The 21,073-nt window shown below is 36.5% G+C and overlaps 1 protein-coding gene across 1 annotated transcript; it reads right to left on the bottom strand.

Annotated features, from left to right (window-relative positions):
- Positions 1–13,343: 13,343 nt before the first annotated feature.
- LOC133324669 (mucin-19) lies at positions 13,344–20,531 on the bottom strand. The gene is made up of 6 exons (XM_061533513.1): positions 19,471–20,531; positions 17,873–17,982; positions 17,667–17,799; positions 17,097–17,583; positions 13,593–17,015; positions 13,344–13,535 (listed from the first exon to the last, which is right to left on the bottom strand). The coding sequence occupies exons 1-6, from the start codon at positions 20,529–20,531 to the stop codon at positions 13,344–13,346; spliced, it is 5,406 nt and encodes a 1,801-aa protein (XP_061389497.1).
- Positions 20,532–21,073: the final 542 nt, after the last annotated feature.

The raw sequence follows: 21,073 nt of genomic DNA, 5'->3' as shown, positions 1-21,073 counted from the left end.
GCTAAGTTTATCGAAGGAATTTCGCTTATAGCTAATAATAAAATCTGTATTTCTTAAAATTTGCTTGCAAAACCTAGAAATATTCACCTGATATCCTATTTATTCATAATCAGAATAAAAATCTTTGAAATTCTAATATTTCTAGGATGGCATTGAAAATGGGATATATGTGTCCTTTTTAGGGTAGCCCCAACCGATTTAGGAAAAAAAATCAATTTGTCTATGTGGAATCGAAAATTTTTTTGGTATAAAACCAAATAAACGGAAAATTTTGAAAATATTCAGAAAAAATAAAAAATGCTAAAAAAGATGCTAGGTGCTAGATCAATTTTTTTTGGTGCTAAACGAGTTTAAAAAGTGCTAAATCTAGCATTAAAAGTGCTAAATTGGCAACACTGGCTATGTGTATATTTTTAGACCTGAAAATATGGTTGAGTAAAATGGATGCAAATACGGATCATCCGATGAGGATATATTTTGGAACAATGAGGATATATTTTTAAATACACAAAATTCATATGTATGTATCTATGTATATTGAAAATAGAAAATTCAATGACATAATTGACATTAATTATACCCTTCACCACACTGTGGTACAGGGTATTATGTCTTTGTGCATATATTTGTAACAGGCAAAAGAAATCGCACTAGACCTATGGTCCATTTGATAATATGCATAGAATCACTTTCTGAGTCGATTTATGCATGTCCGTCTGTCCGCCCGTCCATCTGTTGATGTTAAATTGTAAACAAAGTACAGGTCGCATTTATAATCCGATTTGGTTGAAATTTGGTACAGCTCATGTATTTGGCCCAAGGACGAACCCTATTGAAATTGGTGAAAATCGGTTCAGATTTACATATTGCTCCTATATATTTTTTCGTCCGATTTAATGTAAATGGTCCCTATATATCTTTCGATTTGCACGAAATTTGGTATAGCATACTGAATTATGCCAAGAATGATGTGTGCTAAGTTTCGTGAAAATCGGTTCAGATTATGATATAGCTCCCATATAGTTTCGCCTGATTTTAGGTCATTGGTACACCAAAGTCGCTATATATCATTCGATTTGCATGAATTTTGGCATAGCGTACTGAATTAAGTCTAGAATGATGTGTGCTAAGTTTCGTGAAAATCGATTCAGATTTAGATATAGCTCCCATATATATAGTTTTGCCTGAGTTTAGGTAAACGGTGCACCAAAGCCCCTGAAAATCATTCGATTTGCACGAATTTTGGCAAAGCGGACTGAATTAAGTCTAGAATAATGCGTGCAAAGTTTCGTGAAAATCTGTTCAGATTTAGATATAGCTCCAAAATATATTTTCGTCCGATTTTATGTAAATGTGCATTAAAGCCTCTATATAAACGATTTGCACGAATTTTGGCATAGCGTACTGAATTAAGTGTAGAATAGTCTAGCAAAGTTTCGTAAAAATCTGTTCAGATTTAGATGTAGCTTCCATATATATGTTCGTCCGATATAAATTAATCTCTGGTAAGTTTCCTTGAATTCGGTTCATGGTAAATGTACACCATGTAATCAATGGATGTCTGATTGAGATTAAATTTTAAACCGAGCAACATACCAAATAGCGTGTGTCAAGTTTGCTTAAAATGAATTTATAAAATTTAGCATTGGTTGCAGAATGACATGTGTTGGGATTGATGTTAGATAAATTTCACATATTTAAGTTCGTTCAATTTCATGTCAATGTTCCTTCGAAATGGCGACGACTGTTAGGGTACATATGTAGAATATACCCAAAGTGGTGAAGGGTATCATATAGTCGGCCCAGTCCGAATTTACTGATTTCCTTACTGTTTTTTTCAGTTTGTGACAACATATTTACTTTGGAAAAAATGTTATTTGGCTTAAAAAACACCGAAGTGAATAGTGTGAATTTTAATTATAAATCGTTTGATCATCTAGAAGGCACGTTAAAAGTCGGAAACTGGGATATGACAAATTTAGATACACCTTTAATTTTTATTCGCTGATCCTATTACTGCTTTTCAATGGATACTTCTACTTTGATGGAAGGTTTTATGCACTGCGTTCTGTGCATTATTTTCAAACCAAAAGCTTTGGGATTTTGTTCTAATAATCATAATCCCCCATCCTTCAATATATTCCTAGATCAGTGCAAAATTATTGTTGTACAGCAACTGTTTTAGCGGGGAAGGATTAGAACACTTTGCGTAGAATTTTTGCATCTAATTTATATTTAACGCAACGTGTAAAGTTAATACTGGCAAATGCTCCGTTAATGTCACTGCTCTTATATGGACTTGGAGTGTATTCGGGATCCATTGATTTGCATGTTAATAAGCTAAAGCGAATTATTAATACCATAACACGCTTAATTTATAATCTACGTAGTGACAATCACGCGTCGGAATATATTACTCGCTTTCTTGGAAGTTCTTTTGAATGATTTATTCACTAAATATATTACCGTGGACACTTAAGTATGTTTCCTTTCACACTCTCCTCCAGAAACCCCAATATTTTGGTACCTCGAATTTGGAATATTTGCGTGATGTTGGAATGCACTTTCACTTGAGTTACGAGTTTTTCCCATAGCAATAATGTTATACGTTTAAAAATTCTAAGTCAGTTACACATTCCATCGTAAAAATTACCATTACTTTTTTGGCCTTTGATAGGGGCAGCGAAGTGCCACTGGTCCAGCTAGTTACAAATATAAATTGACAGTACATTCCTTTGTGAAGAATTTATGACATTTAAAACATTTTGTGCAAAACAATCCAATTTTGAACGAATTTATAGGGTCTTTTTTGGATCATGTGACAAAACCAGGAACACATCTACACGGACGACAGTGCGTCTATGCAAAGCAGCTGCCAAAAATGATCCACACAACATATTATCACGAAAGACAGACAAGACGATATGTGCCGACTATAGAGGAATAAGTCTCCTTCATATCGCATATAAAGTGCTATCCAGCGTACTGTGTGAACGACTGAAGCCAGTGGTCAATGACATTATTAGACCATACCAATGCGGCTTCAGACCTGGTAAATCCACCATTGACCAGATTTTCACTCTGCGCCCAATCCTGTAAAAAAACCAAGAAAAACTCATCGACACATTTCACCTATCCGTCGCATTAGACAGCCCTATTCGTTCAAAGGTGTTTAAAGCCATGTCTGCGTTTGGTATTCCTGCAAAATTAATTCGGCTATGCAGGATAACTTTAACTGGCACAAGATCAGCTGTTAACGACGGAAAGGAACTCTCGGAGCCCTTTAATAGAGATCCAGCTGGAAAAAGTCATACGAGACGCAAAGAAATGGCACTCTGTACACCAAACAACACATGTTACTCGCCTACGCCGATGACATCGACATAATGGGTCAAACTCTGAAAATTGTAACAGCCACCTTTGAACAAATTGAGGAGTCTGCCAAAGTGGGTCTGGCAGTAAACGGCGAGAAGACCAAGCTGATTGTATCAACGCGCAAGACGTCCAGTAGACTCGGACCAACTGTGGAACTTAAGAACTACAGATTCGAAGTGGTCAATGAATTTCTATACCTTGGTACCGCCATAAATAAAACTAATGACATCAGTTTTGAAATTCGGAGAAGGATGAACTATGGATGTTACTATGGCCTAAGTAAGCAGTTTAGAAACAAGCCCCCTCCCGCCAGACCAAACTCACACTTTACAAGACACTGATACTACCCGTTCTATTATATGGATCTGAAGCATTGGTACTTACGCAAGCAAATGAGGCAGCTCTTGGAGTGCTTGAGAGAAAAATTCTCCGAAAGATCTATGGGCCGATCTGCATTGACGGGGAATATCGCCGTCGAATAAACCATGAACTGTACCACCTATTCTCGGACATCGACATTGTTAGACGTATTGAGCTGCAGCGACTACGTACGGATGAAGATGCCGCAGCCCAAAATGCATATAAAAGCGAACCTGCTGATGGTTCACGCAGAAGAGGAAGGCCACGAATACGATGGAAAGATCAAGTGGAAGACAACATTGCCGAATACGTTCTTTCAAACTGGAAAAACTGCGCAATAGACCGACGCGCCTGGAAATCTTTCTTGAGCTCGGCTTATGGAACGAATGTTCTGTCACAAGCCACCTAAGTAAGTAATTCCTAAAAAAAATCCAAATTTATTGCCATATTGGACATTGAAGAATATTCTTAAAAAAAAACCAAATTTATTGACCTATTGGGCCTTGAAAAATTATTCTTTATCCACACCTATTGGTCTGATGGCCCTTGAAAAAATATTTTTTAATCAAATTTATTGACCTTGAAAAAATATTTAAACATTGAACAATTTTCTTTAAAAAATCCAATTTTATTGACCTGTTGGATCTTGAAAAAATATACTTTAAATATCTAAGCCAATATGGTCCTTGAAAAAATATTTTTTAAAAATCCAATTCATTGACCTAGAAGACATTTTTTAAAAAATCCAAATTTTTTGCCGTGTTGGAATATTGAAAAATATTCTTTAAATAATCCAAATTTTGTGACTTATTAAAAAAATATTCTTTTTCCACGCCTATTGATCTAATGGTACTTGAAAAACATTTTTTTCCAAAAAAATTTAATTAATTGACATTGAATTTTTTTTTAAATCTAACTTTATTGATGTATTGAACCTTAAAAAATATTCTTTAGAAAAATCCAAAATTTGTTGACAATTGATATGAAGACCATTTAAAAAATAAGCTTATTGGTCTGATGGTCCTTGAAAAATTATTTTTTAAAAAATCCATTCTTATTGTCCACTTCTTGAAAAATACAAGTCTACTAACCTATTGGTCCTTGATAAAAAAAATGTCATTCAAAAATGTATGCTTATTGGTCTACTGGCCATTGTAACAAAATATTCTTAGACTTATTGAAAAAATGTCCATGATAAGACGAAAATCACTCGTCCATCTGTTATCGTCAGGCGACTGGAATGTCCGATTTGGAAATATTAATAATTTTTGGTAGGGAGATTTGTTTACATATACGACTACAAAATATCAAATTTGCATTATAATCGGATGGAAAACGCGCTCAAAAACCTTAAAATACCGAAAATTGGAGGTACCCTTGTATAGGGGCTATCCGAAAAAATGTCACTCCGTTAATGTCACTGCTCTTATATGGACTTGGAGTGTATTCGGGATCCATTGATTTGCATGTTAATAAGCTAAAGCGAATTATTAATACCATAACACGCTTAATTTATAATCTACGTAGTGACAATCACGCGTCGGAATATATTACTCGCTTTCTTGGAAGTTCTTTTGAATGATTTATTCACTAAATATATTACCGTGGACACTTAAGTATGTTTCCTTTCACACTCTCCTCCAGAAACCCCAATATTTTGGTACCTCGAATTTGGAATATTTGCGTGATGTTGGAATGCACTTTCACTTGAGTTACGAGTTTTTCCCATAGCAATAATGTTATACGTTTAAAAATTCTAAGTCAGTTACACATTCCATCGTAAAAATTACCATTACTTTTTTGGCCTTTGATAGGGGCAGCGAAGTGCCACTGGTCCAGCTAGTTACAAATATAAATTGACAGTACATTCCTTTGTGAAGAATTTATGACATTTAAAACATTTTGTGCAAAACAATCCAATTTTGAACGAATTTATAGGGTCTTTTTTGGATCATGTGACAAAACCAGGAACACATCTACACGGACGACAGTGCGTCTATGCAAAGCAGCTGCCAAAAATGATCCACACAACATATTATCACGAAAGACAGACAAGACGATATGTGCCGACTATAGAGGAATAAGTCTCCTTCATATCGCATATAAAGTGCTATCCAGCGTACTGTGTGAACGACTGAAGCCAGTGGTCAATGACATTATTAGACCATACCAATGCGGCTTCAGACCTGGTAAATCCACCATTGACCAGATTTTCACTCTGCGCCCAATCCTGTAAAAAAACCAAGAAAAACTCATCGACACATTTCACCTATCCGTCGCATTAGACAGCCCTATTCGTTCAAAGGTGTTTAAAGCCATGTCTGCGTTTGGTATTCCTGCAAAATTAATTCGGCTATGCAGGATAACTTTAACTGGCACAAGATCAGCTGTTAACGACGGAAAGGAACTCTCGGAGCCCTTTAATAGAGATCCAGCTGGAAAAAGTCATACGAGACGCAAAGAAATGGCACTCTGTACACCAAACAACACATGTTACTCGCCTACGCCGATGACATCGACATAATGGGTCAAACTCTGAAAATTGTAACAGCCACCTTTGAACAAATTGAGGAGTCTGCCAAAGTGGGTCTGGCAGTAAACGGCGAGAAGACCAAGCTGATTGTATCAACGCGCAAGACGTCCAGTAGACTCGGACCAACTGTGGAACTTAAGAACTACAGATTCGAAGTGGTCAATGAATTTCTATACCTTGGTACCGCCATAAATAAAACTAATGACATCAGTTTTGAAATTCGGAGAAGGATGAACTATGGATGTTACTATGGCCTAAGTAAGCAGTTTAGAAACAAGCCCCCTCCCGCCAGACCAAACTCACACTTTACAAGACACTGATACTACCCGTTCTATTATATGGATCTGAAGCATTGGTACTTACGCAAGCAAATGAGGCAGCTCTTGGAGTGCTTGAGAGAAAAATTCTCCGAAAGATCTATGGGCCGATCTGCATTGACGGGGAATATCGCCGTCGAATAAACCATGAACTGTACCACCTATTCTCGGACATCGACATTGTTAGACGTATTGAGCTGCAGCGACTACGTACGGATGAAGATGCCGCAGCCCAAAATGCATATAAAAGCGAACCTGCTGATGGTTCACGCAGAAGAGGAAGGCCACGAATACGATGGAAAGATCAAGTGGAAGACAACATTGCCGAATACGTTCTTTCAAACTGGAAAAACTGCGCAATAGACCGACGCGCCTGGAAATCTTTCTTGAGCTCGGCTTATGGAACGAATGTTCTGTCACAAGCCACCTAAGTAAGTAATTCCTAAAAAAAATCCAAATTTATTGCCATATTGGACATTGAAGAATATTCTTAAAAAAAAACCAAATTTATTGACCTATTGGGCCTTGAAAAATTATTCTTTATCCACACCTATTGGTCTGATGGCCCTTGAAAAAATATTTTTTAATCAAATTTATTGACCTTGAAAAAATATTTAAACATTGAACAATTTTCTTTAAAAAATCCAATTTTATTGACCTGTTGGATCTTGAAAAAATATACTTTAAATATCTAAGCCAATATGGTCCTTGAAAAAATATTTTTTAAAAATCCAATTCATTGACCTAGAAGACATTTTTTAAAAAATCCAAATTTTTTGCCGTGTTGGAATATTGAAAAATATTCTTTAAATAATCCAAATTTTGTGACTTATTAAAAAAATATTCTTTTTCCACGCCTATTGATCTAATGGTACTTGAAAAACATTTTTTTCCAAAAAAATTTAATTAATTGACATTGAATTTTTTTTTAAATCTAACTTTATTGATGTATTGAACCTTAAAAAATATTCTTTAGAAAAATCCAAAATTTGTTGACAATTGATATGAAGACCATTTAAAAAATAAGCTTATTGGTCTGATGGTCCTTGAAAAATTATTTTTTAAAAAATCCATTCTTATTGTCCACTTCTTGAAAAATACAAGTCTACTAACCTATTGGTCCTTGATAAAAAAAAATGTCATTCAAAAATGTATGCTTATTGGTCTACTGGCCATTGTAACAAAATATTCTTAGACTTATTGAAAAAATGTCCATGATAAGACGAAAATCACTCGTCCATCTGTTATCGTCAGGCGACTGGAATGTCCGATTTGGAAATATTAATAATTTTTGGTAGGGAGATTTGTTTACATATACGACTACAAAATATCAAATTTGCATTATAATCGGATGGAAAACGCGCTCAAAAACCTTAAAATACCGAAAATTGGAGGTACCCTTGTATAGGGGCTATCCGAAAAAATGGGCCTTTATTCATAATTTTTGTGGGGGAGATTTGGTACCTATTAAGAACTCAAAATACTAAATTACAGCCAATTCGATGGAAAAATACGATCAAAACCCCCAAAATATTGACAATTAGAGGGTACCCGTTATATGGAGGCTACCAGAAAAAGAAGACCTATATTTATAATTTTTGGTGGAGAAATTTAGTACCCAATAAAATCCCAATGTACCAAATTTCAGCGAATTCGGTTGAAAAACGTGCTCAAGAACCCCAAATACCGAACATGGGGGGTACACTTATATAGGAGCTATGCCTAAACGTGGACCGATATATCCCAACCCTATGCAAAATGTCAGCACCCTATCTCAATTCCTTCAGAAGATTGCGTGATTACATCAGACGGACGGACATGTTTAGATCGTCTTAGAATTTTACCCTTATCAAGAATAAATATACTTTATAGGGTCGGAAATGAATATTTCAATGAGTTACAAACTATTGTGGAGGGTATAAAAACTTGGGGTAACGTTATATGGGGGTTATCTTAAAAATTGAACCAGTATTGATCACTTTTTGGTAGAAAAATGTTCTACCAAATGAGGATTCAAAATGCTAACTTACAGCGTATTTGATTGAAAACTTTGCCCAAACTCCCTCAAAATACCGAATAATGAGGAGTGACATTTAATGGGAGCTAATAAAAAAATTGCACCGACATCGATCATTATTTGTATGGAGGGAGATTGCTACACAATGGATTTGCTGCTATTTGGTACTCAAAGAACCCAATAGCAGCAAATTCGCTTGCAAAAAGTAGCAAACATTGTCAAGATTTCGAATATTTGAGGGTGCCGTTATATTGGGCGATATATATCATTTTCAATAAGAAACATCTTAGAAGTACATAGTTATGTGCAAAATTTCAAAGCTCTATCGCGATTTCAACAGCGGATTTCAATTTTGAGAAAATTGTGTTTGAAAAAAGATTCGTGTTGCCATATTGTAATTTAAGTTGTAATATGTGTTACCCAATTGTTATTTAATATTTTTCAATGTTATATTTATTGATTTTTTTAATTGATACTTTTTACTGTTATTTAAATTGTATAAATGTGTAATATCAAGAATCCGCTCTAATTTTGGCTCTACCATTATCAACAAAGGCTTATGTAGCTGTATTCTGCTGCTTTACAACAAAGGTAGTTCATTTAGAGCACGTATCAGACCTATCAACTGCATCATACATTGGCTCTCTTGAACGATTAATAGCTCGCCGAGGTCACTGCCAAAATATATATTGCAATAACGCTACAAACTTTGTTGGAGCCAAAAATAGTTTAGAGGAATTATCTGAAACTCTATATTCGGACAGCTTCTAGTTCCAAGGGTATACAATTACATTCGCGTCCGCTCACGCCACTTTCAAACGATCCATATTGCCTTGAAGCATTGACGCCGTTTCTTATCTTATTTTTTTTATCGGAGAAGCTCTATCTTCGCAGGTAGATAGCAGAGTAGACACTTCGAAGATATCCAGGATATCACACTGGATGTTAATTTCGCATATTAAGCACCAATTCTGGAAAAGGTGATCGGAAGAATACCTACAAGAACTCCGGCAACATAACAAATGGAGACAAAAGATGACCAATCTTAAAAAAAGGAGATATTGTCATTATGAAAAAAGACAACCTAACTCCAATGAAGTGACCATTAGGGAGAGTTTTTAACGTATTTTCCGATGATGACGGAGCTGTAAGAGTTGCTGAAATAAAACCCCAACCGGAGTATTCAAGCGGTCCATTTCATCCTCTAAATATTAACCGATCTTTACCAAAACAACACGGGTCTTCATTGGGCAGAACCCACCCTACATGCAAAATTTCGTGAAGATTGGTCCATAACAGACGGACACACATGTCTTAGCTAGTCGAGATATGACGATCGGTATAATTAAAGGTGGGGCTAGGATCAATATTTCGCGGCGTTACAACATAGTTGTGTAGGGTATAATGAATTACTGCAAGACAAAGAATTATTTATCAACAAACGTGTAAAAAGCTCTCACATTCTCCCACACTCTGTAATCCAGAATAACTAGTTTTTCCCCAAAGCTAACTTTTACGCATTTTCACTTTCCACTTATTCTGAATCAAGTATAAGCGAAAGTGAAAAACGGCGAAAAGAAAAATGTGTCACATAATAGTAATGCGTCTTCCAAGATCTTAAAATAAATAAATTTGCTGAGATAACTCTAGAAGGAGTAGCCGATTTCACCCAAACATTGTACATCTTAATATTTCTTTTAAACTTAGTTTAACTTCGAAAATGGGGACTATCGATTCACTGCTTCTGGTACCTCCCCACAAAATGGTCAAAATGGTGTTAAGAATTACTTTTTTAATATAATGCAAACGGACCATCCAATTAGAACCAAAATTTGAACGTGAGGAGAAATGTCCTAAAACAAAAAAATACTTCAACATAAAAGAATTAAAACAAAATTCCCCGATATATCCAAATTTTGCAGATACCATTTATAAATGGTCCAACCTAAAATTTTGAACAATATTGATGATTTGTTACAGGAAACTAACCTAAAAAGTGGATCAATATTGATACTTTGGTAGATCGAATTATTACCCAATGACAGTTCACAATACTAAATTACTGTCAATCTGTTTGGAAAATGTGTGCAAAATCCCCGATATACCGATAAGGGGGTCCAACCTAAAATTTTGACCAATATTGGTGATTTGTTGTAGGAAGCTTTTCAACCAACTAGAATCAAAAATACTAATTTAGAGTCAATTTGATTGAAAAGAAAGTGCTCAAATATGGGATCTAACCTAAAAATGGGACCAACATTTATCGGTTCACTCCTTCTGGTACCTCCTCACAAAATGGTCAAAAGTGTGTTAAACGTTACTTTTTTAATATCATGCGAACGGACTATCCAATTTGAACCAACATTTGAACGTGAGGAGAAATGTCCTAAAAACAAAAAAATACTTGAAAATAAATGAAAATTAAGACAAAAATAAAAAACAACTTAATATCTGTTTGTTTAATTTTTAAAAATTAAAACGCAGCTACTGCATATATTTATTTAATAAAAATTGTTAATATATATTCTATCACACTACAAAGGTCTATTAATTAAAATGTGTGTGTTTCTTTATTTAAATTGAAATGAAAAGTTAATTTATAATAACATTTTTATTTAATAAAAAATGTATATACAATACATTATACCGCTTTGCTTTTGCACTCGCACACACACATATTTATTTTATAAAATTCATTCTTCTTCTCAGTGTAGTAAAAATAATTTTGTATGCCATTTTTTAGTTAGACTTAATTAAGACTAAAAAAATTATGTATACGAATTAAACAAATACAACATATATATACACTTATTAATATGTGTTTTTTTTTTAATTTAATTTTCAAAGGCAAAACATTAATGTTTACAAAACGACCAAAGGCCAATATATGTTTTGTATATTTGTTTTTTGTTTATTAACGTCACAGACGTTTAAAGACATGTTGTTCTTGTTATGCTATTTAAGGACTTTTTTATGTTAATAAAACAAAAATAATAATAATAAATCAAAAATAGTACTATTTCAAAATGTAATCTTAAAACTAATGAAACAAACAATAAAGGAAAAGAAAACATTTTTTTTCAAAATAAATCCACTTAACAAATACAATTTACTTACATATATAAATAACAACATTTATTACATATTTCGCACACACAAATACACATATGAATGTGTATATAGCAATTCTCGGGTTCATTATTATTATCATTAGTTTGTTTGGTTTACTGAAGAGCAAGACATAATGAAAACGTTGCATCATTTAGGAATCTATTTGATGTGATAGTTGAGAGAAATTTATGGTGAACCCAATTCACCATGGTCACAAAATACAAAATACCTAAGATCTATCGGGACTTTTATATAGAGGCAGGCAATGCTATTGCAAATTTTTGCTAGGAAGAACCAAAGATATGAAATTAATACCAATTCGGATAAAAATTGTGTCATAAGTCCTCAAAAATAAAAAAATAATGGTGGTACCACGAAACTTAAGTCAGTGTGTCATTTTTCTAGGTAGATGTTCTAAGCAATGAGAATCCAAAAAATAAATTACAGCCAATTTAATTGAAAAAAGTAAACTCCATTAAATATCAAATTTTGGGAGATAGAATGTTTACCCAATGACAGTTCGCAATACTAAATTACTGCAGATTTAGTTGAAAAATGTGCCCAAAATCACCGATATACCGATAATTGGGAGGTACCATTATAAGTGGGTCCAACCTAAAATTTTTTGTTGTAGGAAGCTAACCTAAAAAGTGGATCAATATTGATATATTGGTACTGCCAATTTGGTTGAAAAATGTGCCCAAAATACCTGATATATCGGAATTTCAGAGATACCATTTATAAAGGGTGTCCAACCTAAATTTTTGACCAATATTGATTTGTTGTAGGAAGCTTTTCAACCAACTAGAAGAATACAAAATACTAATTTAGAGTCAATTTGATTGAAAAAAGTGCACAAATATGGGATCTAAACTAAAAATGGGACCCCCATTCCAAAAATTAAAAATTACAACAAAATCGCCTGAAATACTTGTTTTTATAATCCCCAAAAATAACCAAAAAATTATATGAGAACTTTACCAATACATGGACCGATATATTGAAAAAATAGGTCCATATTTTTAGTCAAACCAGGAAACGAAACAATTCCAAAAAAAGTTTTTTTCAATCGTTGGGTGTGATTTAATTTAAAGCTGCCTTGAAAACCAGAAAATGAAGTGGGAAATATACTTTCAGAGATATTCAAACAGAACAGAGCAAGAGGTTACAATTCATGAGTCTCACACATTAAATAATTGGAAAGGAAAGAAAACCGATACAAATGATAAACTAGCGATTAGTTGTGCTTAATTAAATGGAAATTTAATTCTCTATCGGCGTTGTAACATAAAGGAAGGGGTGTTGAAGACTTCAGACCAAAGATCCAGCTATTAAATTTGTGAGTATGTGACAGAATAGGAAATTATAAAACTTTATAGGTCAATTCAATAAAATGAACCGTTGGCGTATACTCTTCCACTTCATTCAATTTTTTTTTTAAATTCAAAGTGGATTTCCAAATTATGCTTAAGGAGGATGTTACATGTACATACAATGTACAAATATTTTTGTTGTAAAATAAAATTCAACACAGGCATTTCACACACACAAATAGGTACACAATACATTTCTCCACATCAATATATTCCAAAATGACCTATTATGGTTAACTTTTTGGGTGTGTGTTTGTTTAAAGCTTTCCAACTTCGGCCAACAAAAGACTCATAGCTCCATTATTATCATTATCCACATCATCGTCGTCATCATCATCAGTTTCTGTACTTTGTGGTTCATTTTCTAAAATGTTTTCTTCCATTATGGAGTCATGTGACTTTTGCGGCTTTAAACGTCGTTTTCTTTTGACTTGCTCTTCAGGCAAATTCTACAAATTGTCCAAAAGGTCGGTACCTACACCAATAACAACGGCTGACTCACCTACACTATCCGATCCGGTTGTTGTCGACGATACTCCCGCCGCCACCGCCGATCCACCCAAACCACTATTATTTCCCATTAAAATGGATGAATCCGCGGCGGTCTGGGCACAAAAATCAGGAGAAATAACATCATTATCGCCTCTTGATCCATTTATTAGTGAATCCTCTTCGTTGAGTAGGGGAGCGTCTACACCCACCACATCTGATCCCATTAAATTATCCGTCCCCACAGTGCCAAATGATGATGTTAGACTATCATCGATGGTATTGCCATTTATAAGGAAATCTCTTGTAAATTCTGTTGGACTATAGCGAAAACTACTCGGCGTTGTTGTTATGGGTGTGGAGGGCATAGATTTAGATATGTCACATGCCGATCTAGACAGTGTTGTATTCATATTGCCATAACCATATTTGCCCGTTGATGAAAAATAATTACCTCCCAGCGGTTGACAATTATTGGCAAAACGTCGTCGATAGAAACTGTTACCATTGCCCGGCATACAGGATGGATTCTGATGCGGCAATGGTGTTGAAGGCACAGATCGAGAAATTGAAGCTGTGGATGACATAATGGCACCGCCTACACCATTGCCATTACTACCACCGTAACTGCTGAGAGATAAAGAAAATTGGCCCGCACTGCTATATCCGGACGAAGATCCTGCCGACGAGCAAGATGTTTTTGTACCAGTTGAACTGCCACCTGATTGTGTAATTCTGGAAAATTTACCAAAATCTGGCGAAGACAATATCTCATTTACGTCCACCTCATCTAGCAAAGCAGTCGAATCTGAGCCCACAACATTGCCGCCCACTTCTTCCAGCTTGATCGATGAACTTTGTTGGCTGCAACTGTTCTCGGAGAGCATTGTTACCGAATCAATGAATTCGGTGGGTATTGGCGTTTGGGCCAATGAATTACACGCCGAATAAGCTGTGGCCGCAGCGGAGGAGTTCAATTGAAAAGCACGATTGAAGGTAGGCGAATGTGATCGTTGCAATTGTGACAATGGCACAGAACGGGAACGTTGTGTCAAATCATTTAAAATTGTTTCGCTTTCTTTTAGTGATGTTTGCGAAACTAATGGCGGTTGGTTTTGAGAGGCACAGATTGATGATGAGGATGCGGTGGCTGTGGCAGCAGCTGCTTCGGCAAATAAATCTAAATCTAGGGAATTTTGATCCAACATGGCAGCATGATTTTGATTTGAACCATGCAAACTATTAAAGACCGACGAGGAGTTCGTTGCCGTTGGCCATTGCTCTAAAAAAATATTATTTGATAGGGCAAATAATTGTTGTTCGTGTTGTTGTTTCAGTACCGATGGACTAGGGGGAGCTGAAGCTGATGTCATTGTAGTCATATATGTACGCCTTCTTCGGGTCGCACCTATCATTGGATCAGACGATGATTCGGAGTCTAAAGATTGTTGTTTGGTTAGTTGGCGGCTAAAATGGGGGCTGGCAAAAAATCCAGTATTAGTGCTATGACTCCCACCACCATTTCCGCCTGTGTTGTGACCCGATGATGTTGTAGATGTGCTATTTATGTTCGGTGATATGGGTTCGAAAATATAATTTTTTCTTGCTGCCGTTATATCAGAGGATGACGAAGCATTTAAATTTATTTTACGTTTATACGAAACCTTTACGGGTGGTTGAGGAGGTTGTTGCAATTGTTGTTGATTTGGCAACAACTGTTGTTGTTGATGATGCTTTTGTGTTAAATGTTCTAGAGACGCTGAGGCAGTTCCAACAGCAGATGTTAAATGCTTTGAAGATGATACAAATTTGCCACAAGACTCCCTGCTGCTGCTGTTGTTGTTCGCACTGAACAGGGAAGATGATGCATTCGAACTTTTCAAATAGTTTAGAGCCTGTTGTGATAGCTGCTTCGTAGCCGGTTTAAAGTTGCTCATTTCATTATTTGTTGAGCTATCACGCTTAATGCTGCTGTTGCTGGCATTCATCGTTGTTAGGGTTTGTCTTGCTGCTGCTGCTCCAACGGCGGCTGCCGATGAAGTTGTCGCTCCAGACATCATTGTCACCGTTGTTAGGCACGATGATGATGCGGATGATGTCAGAGTCGTATTTGATATCACTGGTGTTACTGTTGGATAACTGTGTCGCTTAGCATCGGAGGAAGAATTTTTTGTTAATTTTTCCTCAGCGTCTCCCATCTGAAAATATTGAAGCAGTTCGGTTTCTTGGTCTTCAGAATTTTCTTCTTCGGGTAAAAAGTAGTCGTCTAATTCATGTTTATCCATATTGCATATGCTGATGACTCGTTCACGTGGTAAGCCCAAATTCTCGGGTAGATCAGCGGCATCTTTAACGGCAGCACTCAAATCGGGCGGATCACATGCTGCGGGATTTACGCCTAGTAATTTTTTGGCTCGCAATTGTTGCAAATTCCTAGAGACAACTTTTGGCTGGCCCATTGCGTCCTCGTGGTGATTATTTGGGCTTGTAGAGGGGGCCATTTGTGCCGGAGGTCCCATCGAATAACATGTTGGCACTACTACTGCACTGGGACCCAAGGCACTGGAATTGTTGTTATTACCGGCCTCATTGTTATTCGGCGATGTAATAACACTTGCAGCCACTGGAGGTGGTGTGGATGCTGTTGTTGTTATTATGGGTAGAACTGGCCTGGAAGCACTTGTTACGGTTAGGGATGTTGTTCTATTATTGGATGTTGGAGAATTTGGCCAGAAGCTTTTTGATTCTTGAGCTTTTCGCACTTTTTTACAAAAGATATTTGTTGTTTGGTAATCATCGACACCCACTTCTTGTTTTATGGTTGCAGCATTGTGGATTGTTGCCGAAGTTTGTTGCGTTGGTTGGTTTTCCACCGCAAGCTCCATAATTTTTGGTGTTAAATTTTTCACTGCCGTTGTTGTACTTGAATTTGAGTTTGTTGGTATTGCAGGCGAACGCACATGCTCAAACGCACTGCCTGTTAGGCTGGCAGAAGTAGGTCTAACTCCGATACCAGCAGCATGTGCTCCACCACCTCTTGTTTCAGCTGCCAAATTAATTGGCTGTTGTTGACTTTGTTGATTTATGTGTGGATGCTGATGATGATATATGGGTATGTGCTTGGCGGAATCAGTGTCTGTCGAATGTGCCGACACAATGGTAGATGTTGCTGCTCCAAACCCAGGCGAATCAACAATTTCTTGTTTTATCTTGACCGTGGTGGTGGCGTTAAGTAATTTTTGTCCATCATCTGCGGCGGTTATCAGTGGCGATGTAGGATTGCGTTGACTACTGCCTTTTGAACTATTGGCTGGGGATAGCTGAGGCCCGTGTCCGGATGACCCCTGTTCGATTGCCGTATTCGTCTGATGGCAACTGGATTCAGAAGAAGAGGAACCTTTGCGTTTCTTTTTGCGTCGCTTCTTTAATGGACCCATATCCTGGAATGAAAAGGAAAAAGGTAAAACATTTGTGGTTGTTGTTTCTTTTAGCTTCAAAAAAAAAAAAATCATTTGACTTACAGCCATAACTCGTTTTTCTTTGGGTTCCCTTTGTGCATATTTCTTATGTATCATATGACTGCCAGTTTTTGTGGTACCTGCCGCCGTAAAGGATGTATGATGCCCTTGAGGCAGGGCAACATTGGCTTTTATTTGATTTGCCAAATCATTAACATCATTTACCTTGACATGTAGAACATTCTCAGCCCACTGTTTAATTACAGACCAAGATTCTTCTTGATCTTCATCGATTTTATCGGAAAATGTATCGCCAGATTCATTGGCGGCATTTGTTTCGCCTTTAATCGCTGATTTTGCTGTGGTCGTCGTTAGCGTTGGCAAATGTGGAGCTGGTAGTTTGCTAGTTTTACGCATAGCTGCATAACAGTAACGCGAATGGCCTCGTGTTCCCAAACGTCTAGGCCGTATGCCGGGGAAAACTTGTTTCATAACTTTACCAAAATCGGCTGTTGATAATGGTTTTATATTTAGGCGTTCACAATAGACTCTGCGCATGGGAAATTGAAATATGGAAATGTAAATGAGTGACTATATATTTCACAAAATTGGAAATTACATTTTCCTACTTACAAATAATCATTGTATACATCTTGTTTGGGTATTGAAACCTGTGGATCTTGTTCCAAATGCGTGCGTACCCAATTGATGGTGTGATTAATTTCAGATCGAGTTCCTAGGGGATTTTGTGGTTGACGCAAGGGATCTAAGCGAAAAACATATAGTTTATATAGTTTATAAACAAATAAGGGTAATTGAAAAATATTTGCAGGTCTTACCTGTTTCTGGTTGCTCCCCCGGCAAACGTAAATAAAGCAATAGCTTTTCTACCGGTCTTAATGTTGATATACGATCCAATATTTGTACAATTTGCTGTTTGGCGTGATCGCTGTTTTTTGTGAAAAAAAAAATATATATTAACCAATTGTTATATAAACAATAAGAAAAATGTTGTTAATCGCTTTCAAATCATATATATACAGATATAGATAAAATAATATAAGTTTTTATAACCACATATATTAGAAATATTTTAATAAGTTCCATCGTCGCCTAACATGCAATTGGTCAAAGTACCAAAAGTTGATCATTTTTTGTAGGAAGATTTAACAACCAATGAGAAACCAAAATAAGTATTGAAGGGACGTTATAAGGACAGCCAAACCCCATGAAAGCTGTTCGTAAAAAAACAATTCAATGCAAAGTCGAAAGTTTCTTCGCAAAAACAAGTAATGTGCCGATCGTTCCGATGTCAAACCTGTGAGAAATATTGTAATTTATTTGCCAGAGGACTTCGGAAAATTTCGAAAAATAGATAAGAGCGCAAATCTGCTCAAACCAACTCCTTTTTGATCCGTATCTACTCTATTCGCCTTAGTCCGAAACAAAACAGAAACCGACCGTGTGGTTCTTCGAGAACGAGCCAAATTCAAGTTGTTTTTGGAAATAACACTTCGAAGCTAATAGCCGAAAGTTTCTTCGGCAAATCCTTGTCCAGATTTGCCGAAAGTTTCTTCGGCAAATCTGGACAAGGTGGAGACCGTTGCGACGTCTAATCTGAGTGGAATATCAAAATTAGTTCGCCTGGAGACTTTGGAGAAATTCGAAAAACAAACAATAGGAGCACACATCAGCTCAAACCAGTTCCTTTCTCACGTACAATTGGTTGGTCACCTCTGTACAACCCTGAAATGGCTAATACACTTTGCGAATGTCCTATCGAAATATTTGTTTCAGAACCCTTGAAGAAAATCCGTTTCAGACAATTCTGAGTCGATTTACAAATGTTCGTCTGTCATTCAAACTTTGCACATGATAATATATTTAGCCTAATATTCTTCCTAACTTAGTGTAAGTTAGAAAATGGGGAATATCGCCATATATACCGCGAATATATACCAAAACAACTTCGTGTTAACAAATTACTATATATGAAATATGTACTATATATTTCCTTCAAGTTTCGAGAGAAATTCCGCATATTGACCAAACAGATGATACTCGCTCGGTAAAATAAATCTAAAAAAAAGATTTCAGTTGTCCCTATTTGAAATTCTATTTAACATCAATTATCACAACATAATCTAGAACAATTCTCAACGAATTTGAAATATGTTTGAATTTGAAACAACGTAATGAGGAAGAATATACAATCTGTAAATTAACACAAATTGTAAACAAAATGATATACACAATCATTTCAGATTTTGATTTCGATAGATAGTATCTATAAATTCATTTTTCAATGGATTCTTATCAGAATTCGGTTTAACGAATCATTCGGCATTTCTATAAAAACAAATGTACTTCTGATTAATCGAAATGTAATAGATTACAACAATATAAACGTATACAAAAAGTTTTGACACACACGTACCTTATTCCCCATTCGACAACCTCTTGTATACGACGCAGTTTTTCTTCGTCGGGTGCATTTACACCTAAACCCATTAGACGTCCATGTATCGGTGTTGGGGCCAATTTACTACCCGAACTCCCTGTACTTATTGTGTTAATGACCTGTTCCGCCAGTTGATTGCTGATGGCACCAGCAACACTCGTATTTGGTTCCATGTCTCCACCTCCTCCTCCAGTATTGGCAAATGGTATTGATGGTGTAGTATGTGGCTGACGGCTAGATGAAGATTGGCTTATTGATGGTGAGAGGGCTGACGCTGTAGTGGAGGTTGAAGTTGTGGTCGTTGTCGCCGAAATTAAAGGACCACCACTAGCGCTATTACTGGAAGATGTTAAATTTGTTGGTCCTATAGAGGCGGCAATTTGATTCGAGCCAAATGTTGCAGCTGCCATTAATTTGCTTAGCTCGAATTGTTGTTGAACATTTAAATGTTGAAACTGATCCATGCCGAAGGGTCCGTGTAATGTTTGCCCGGGAAATTGTTGAGATGCTAGGGCGGCAGACTGATGCAGACCATGTGGATTAGTTGTACTGGCAAGCAGGGTATTTTGAGCCGCTATAGTGGGTGCAGAATATGGATTTGGTGTTAAAACGGATGTTGTTGCAGCAGCAGCAGCTGTAGCAGACGATGCAACAGCAAATGACGGCGGTACAAATCCACTCGGTACAGGTACATTAGAACTCGAACTCGCTGAGTGTGGTATTGCTGGGTGTGACGATGATGCTGCACTACTGTGTTCCAACGGTGGTGGCGCCTGAAAGCGTGCAGATGCATATGATACTACATCATGTTGGCTGCCACTGCCACCGCTTATATGATTTGTTGCGCCATATAAAGATGCAGATGCAGACCATGCCGTCGTTGTTAAACCTAGTGGTACTCCCACCACATTTGCATTATAAATGGGTGAGATGCCCTGTTGAATCTGTTGATGTTGTTTATGCCCTGTCGTTGCGCCTCCACCTCCTCCTGCTTTCGTCCACTGTACTGCTGCTCCTTGTCCATTTTTCTCGGACATATCGCAATGTATAAAAAGCCGAGCGCGAACGTGTAGCAAGAACTGTACACGAGCGAGCAGCTTTGTTCGCTCTCCGTGGTGGCTGGCGCTTCAAATATCAGCACAAATGTTTTCCCTTCTCTTTCCGTCAAAAGAAAAAATTATCTATCACACACCACCACGTAAAAGGGCAAAACAAATCAACTAGCCAGTCAGTCAGCCAGCTAGCCAGTCGTAGACGTGAAGTTCTTATCTTAAACTCTAAGAGTTGGTGGGTTATACACCAACTATGGTGTATAACTTGTTGTATTTCTAAAAAATGTACACTAAAAAATTTCTTTACTTCCACACTAAACTGCTAAAATTGCTAAATATTAATCGCACTCGTTGCTTTAGGACACAGCAGCAGCAAATGTAATCTATGTCTGCTCGATAATAAAACATTTTTCTTTTTTTTTTTTGTCTTTGCTGTTCACCGTATTTCGTTTTCTATCCGTTTTCTTTTGCGTTTCGTTTTTTTTGTGTTCTTGTTGTCGTCAAAACATATTTACATTTTTCACATT

Source organism: Musca vetustissima, unplaced genomic scaffold (genome assembly GCF_032173495.1).
Source record: "Musca vetustissima isolate MV318-11 ecotype Yass unplaced genomic scaffold, APGP_CSIRO_Mvet_v1 utg63189, whole genome shotgun sequence".
NCBI lineage: Eukaryota > Metazoa > Arthropoda > Insecta > Diptera > Muscidae > Musca > Musca vetustissima.
Note: the sequence above shows the minus strand (reverse complement) of the source record. Positions and strands in the feature narration are given on the sequence as shown.

Coding starts and splice junctions, on each gene's coding strand:
- LOC133324669 (XM_061533513.1), bottom strand. CDS start 20,531: ATGTCCGAGAAAAATGGACAAGGAGCAGCAGTACAGTGGACGAAAGCA. Junction 17,800..17,872: donor GGGGGAGCAACCAGAAACAG/GTAAGACCTGCA, acceptor TTTTTCGCTTAG/ATCCCTTGCGTCAACCACAA. Junction 13,536..13,592: donor CAACAACCGGATCGGATAGT/GTAGGTGAGTCA, acceptor GACAATTTGTAG/AATTTGCCTGAAGAGCAAGT.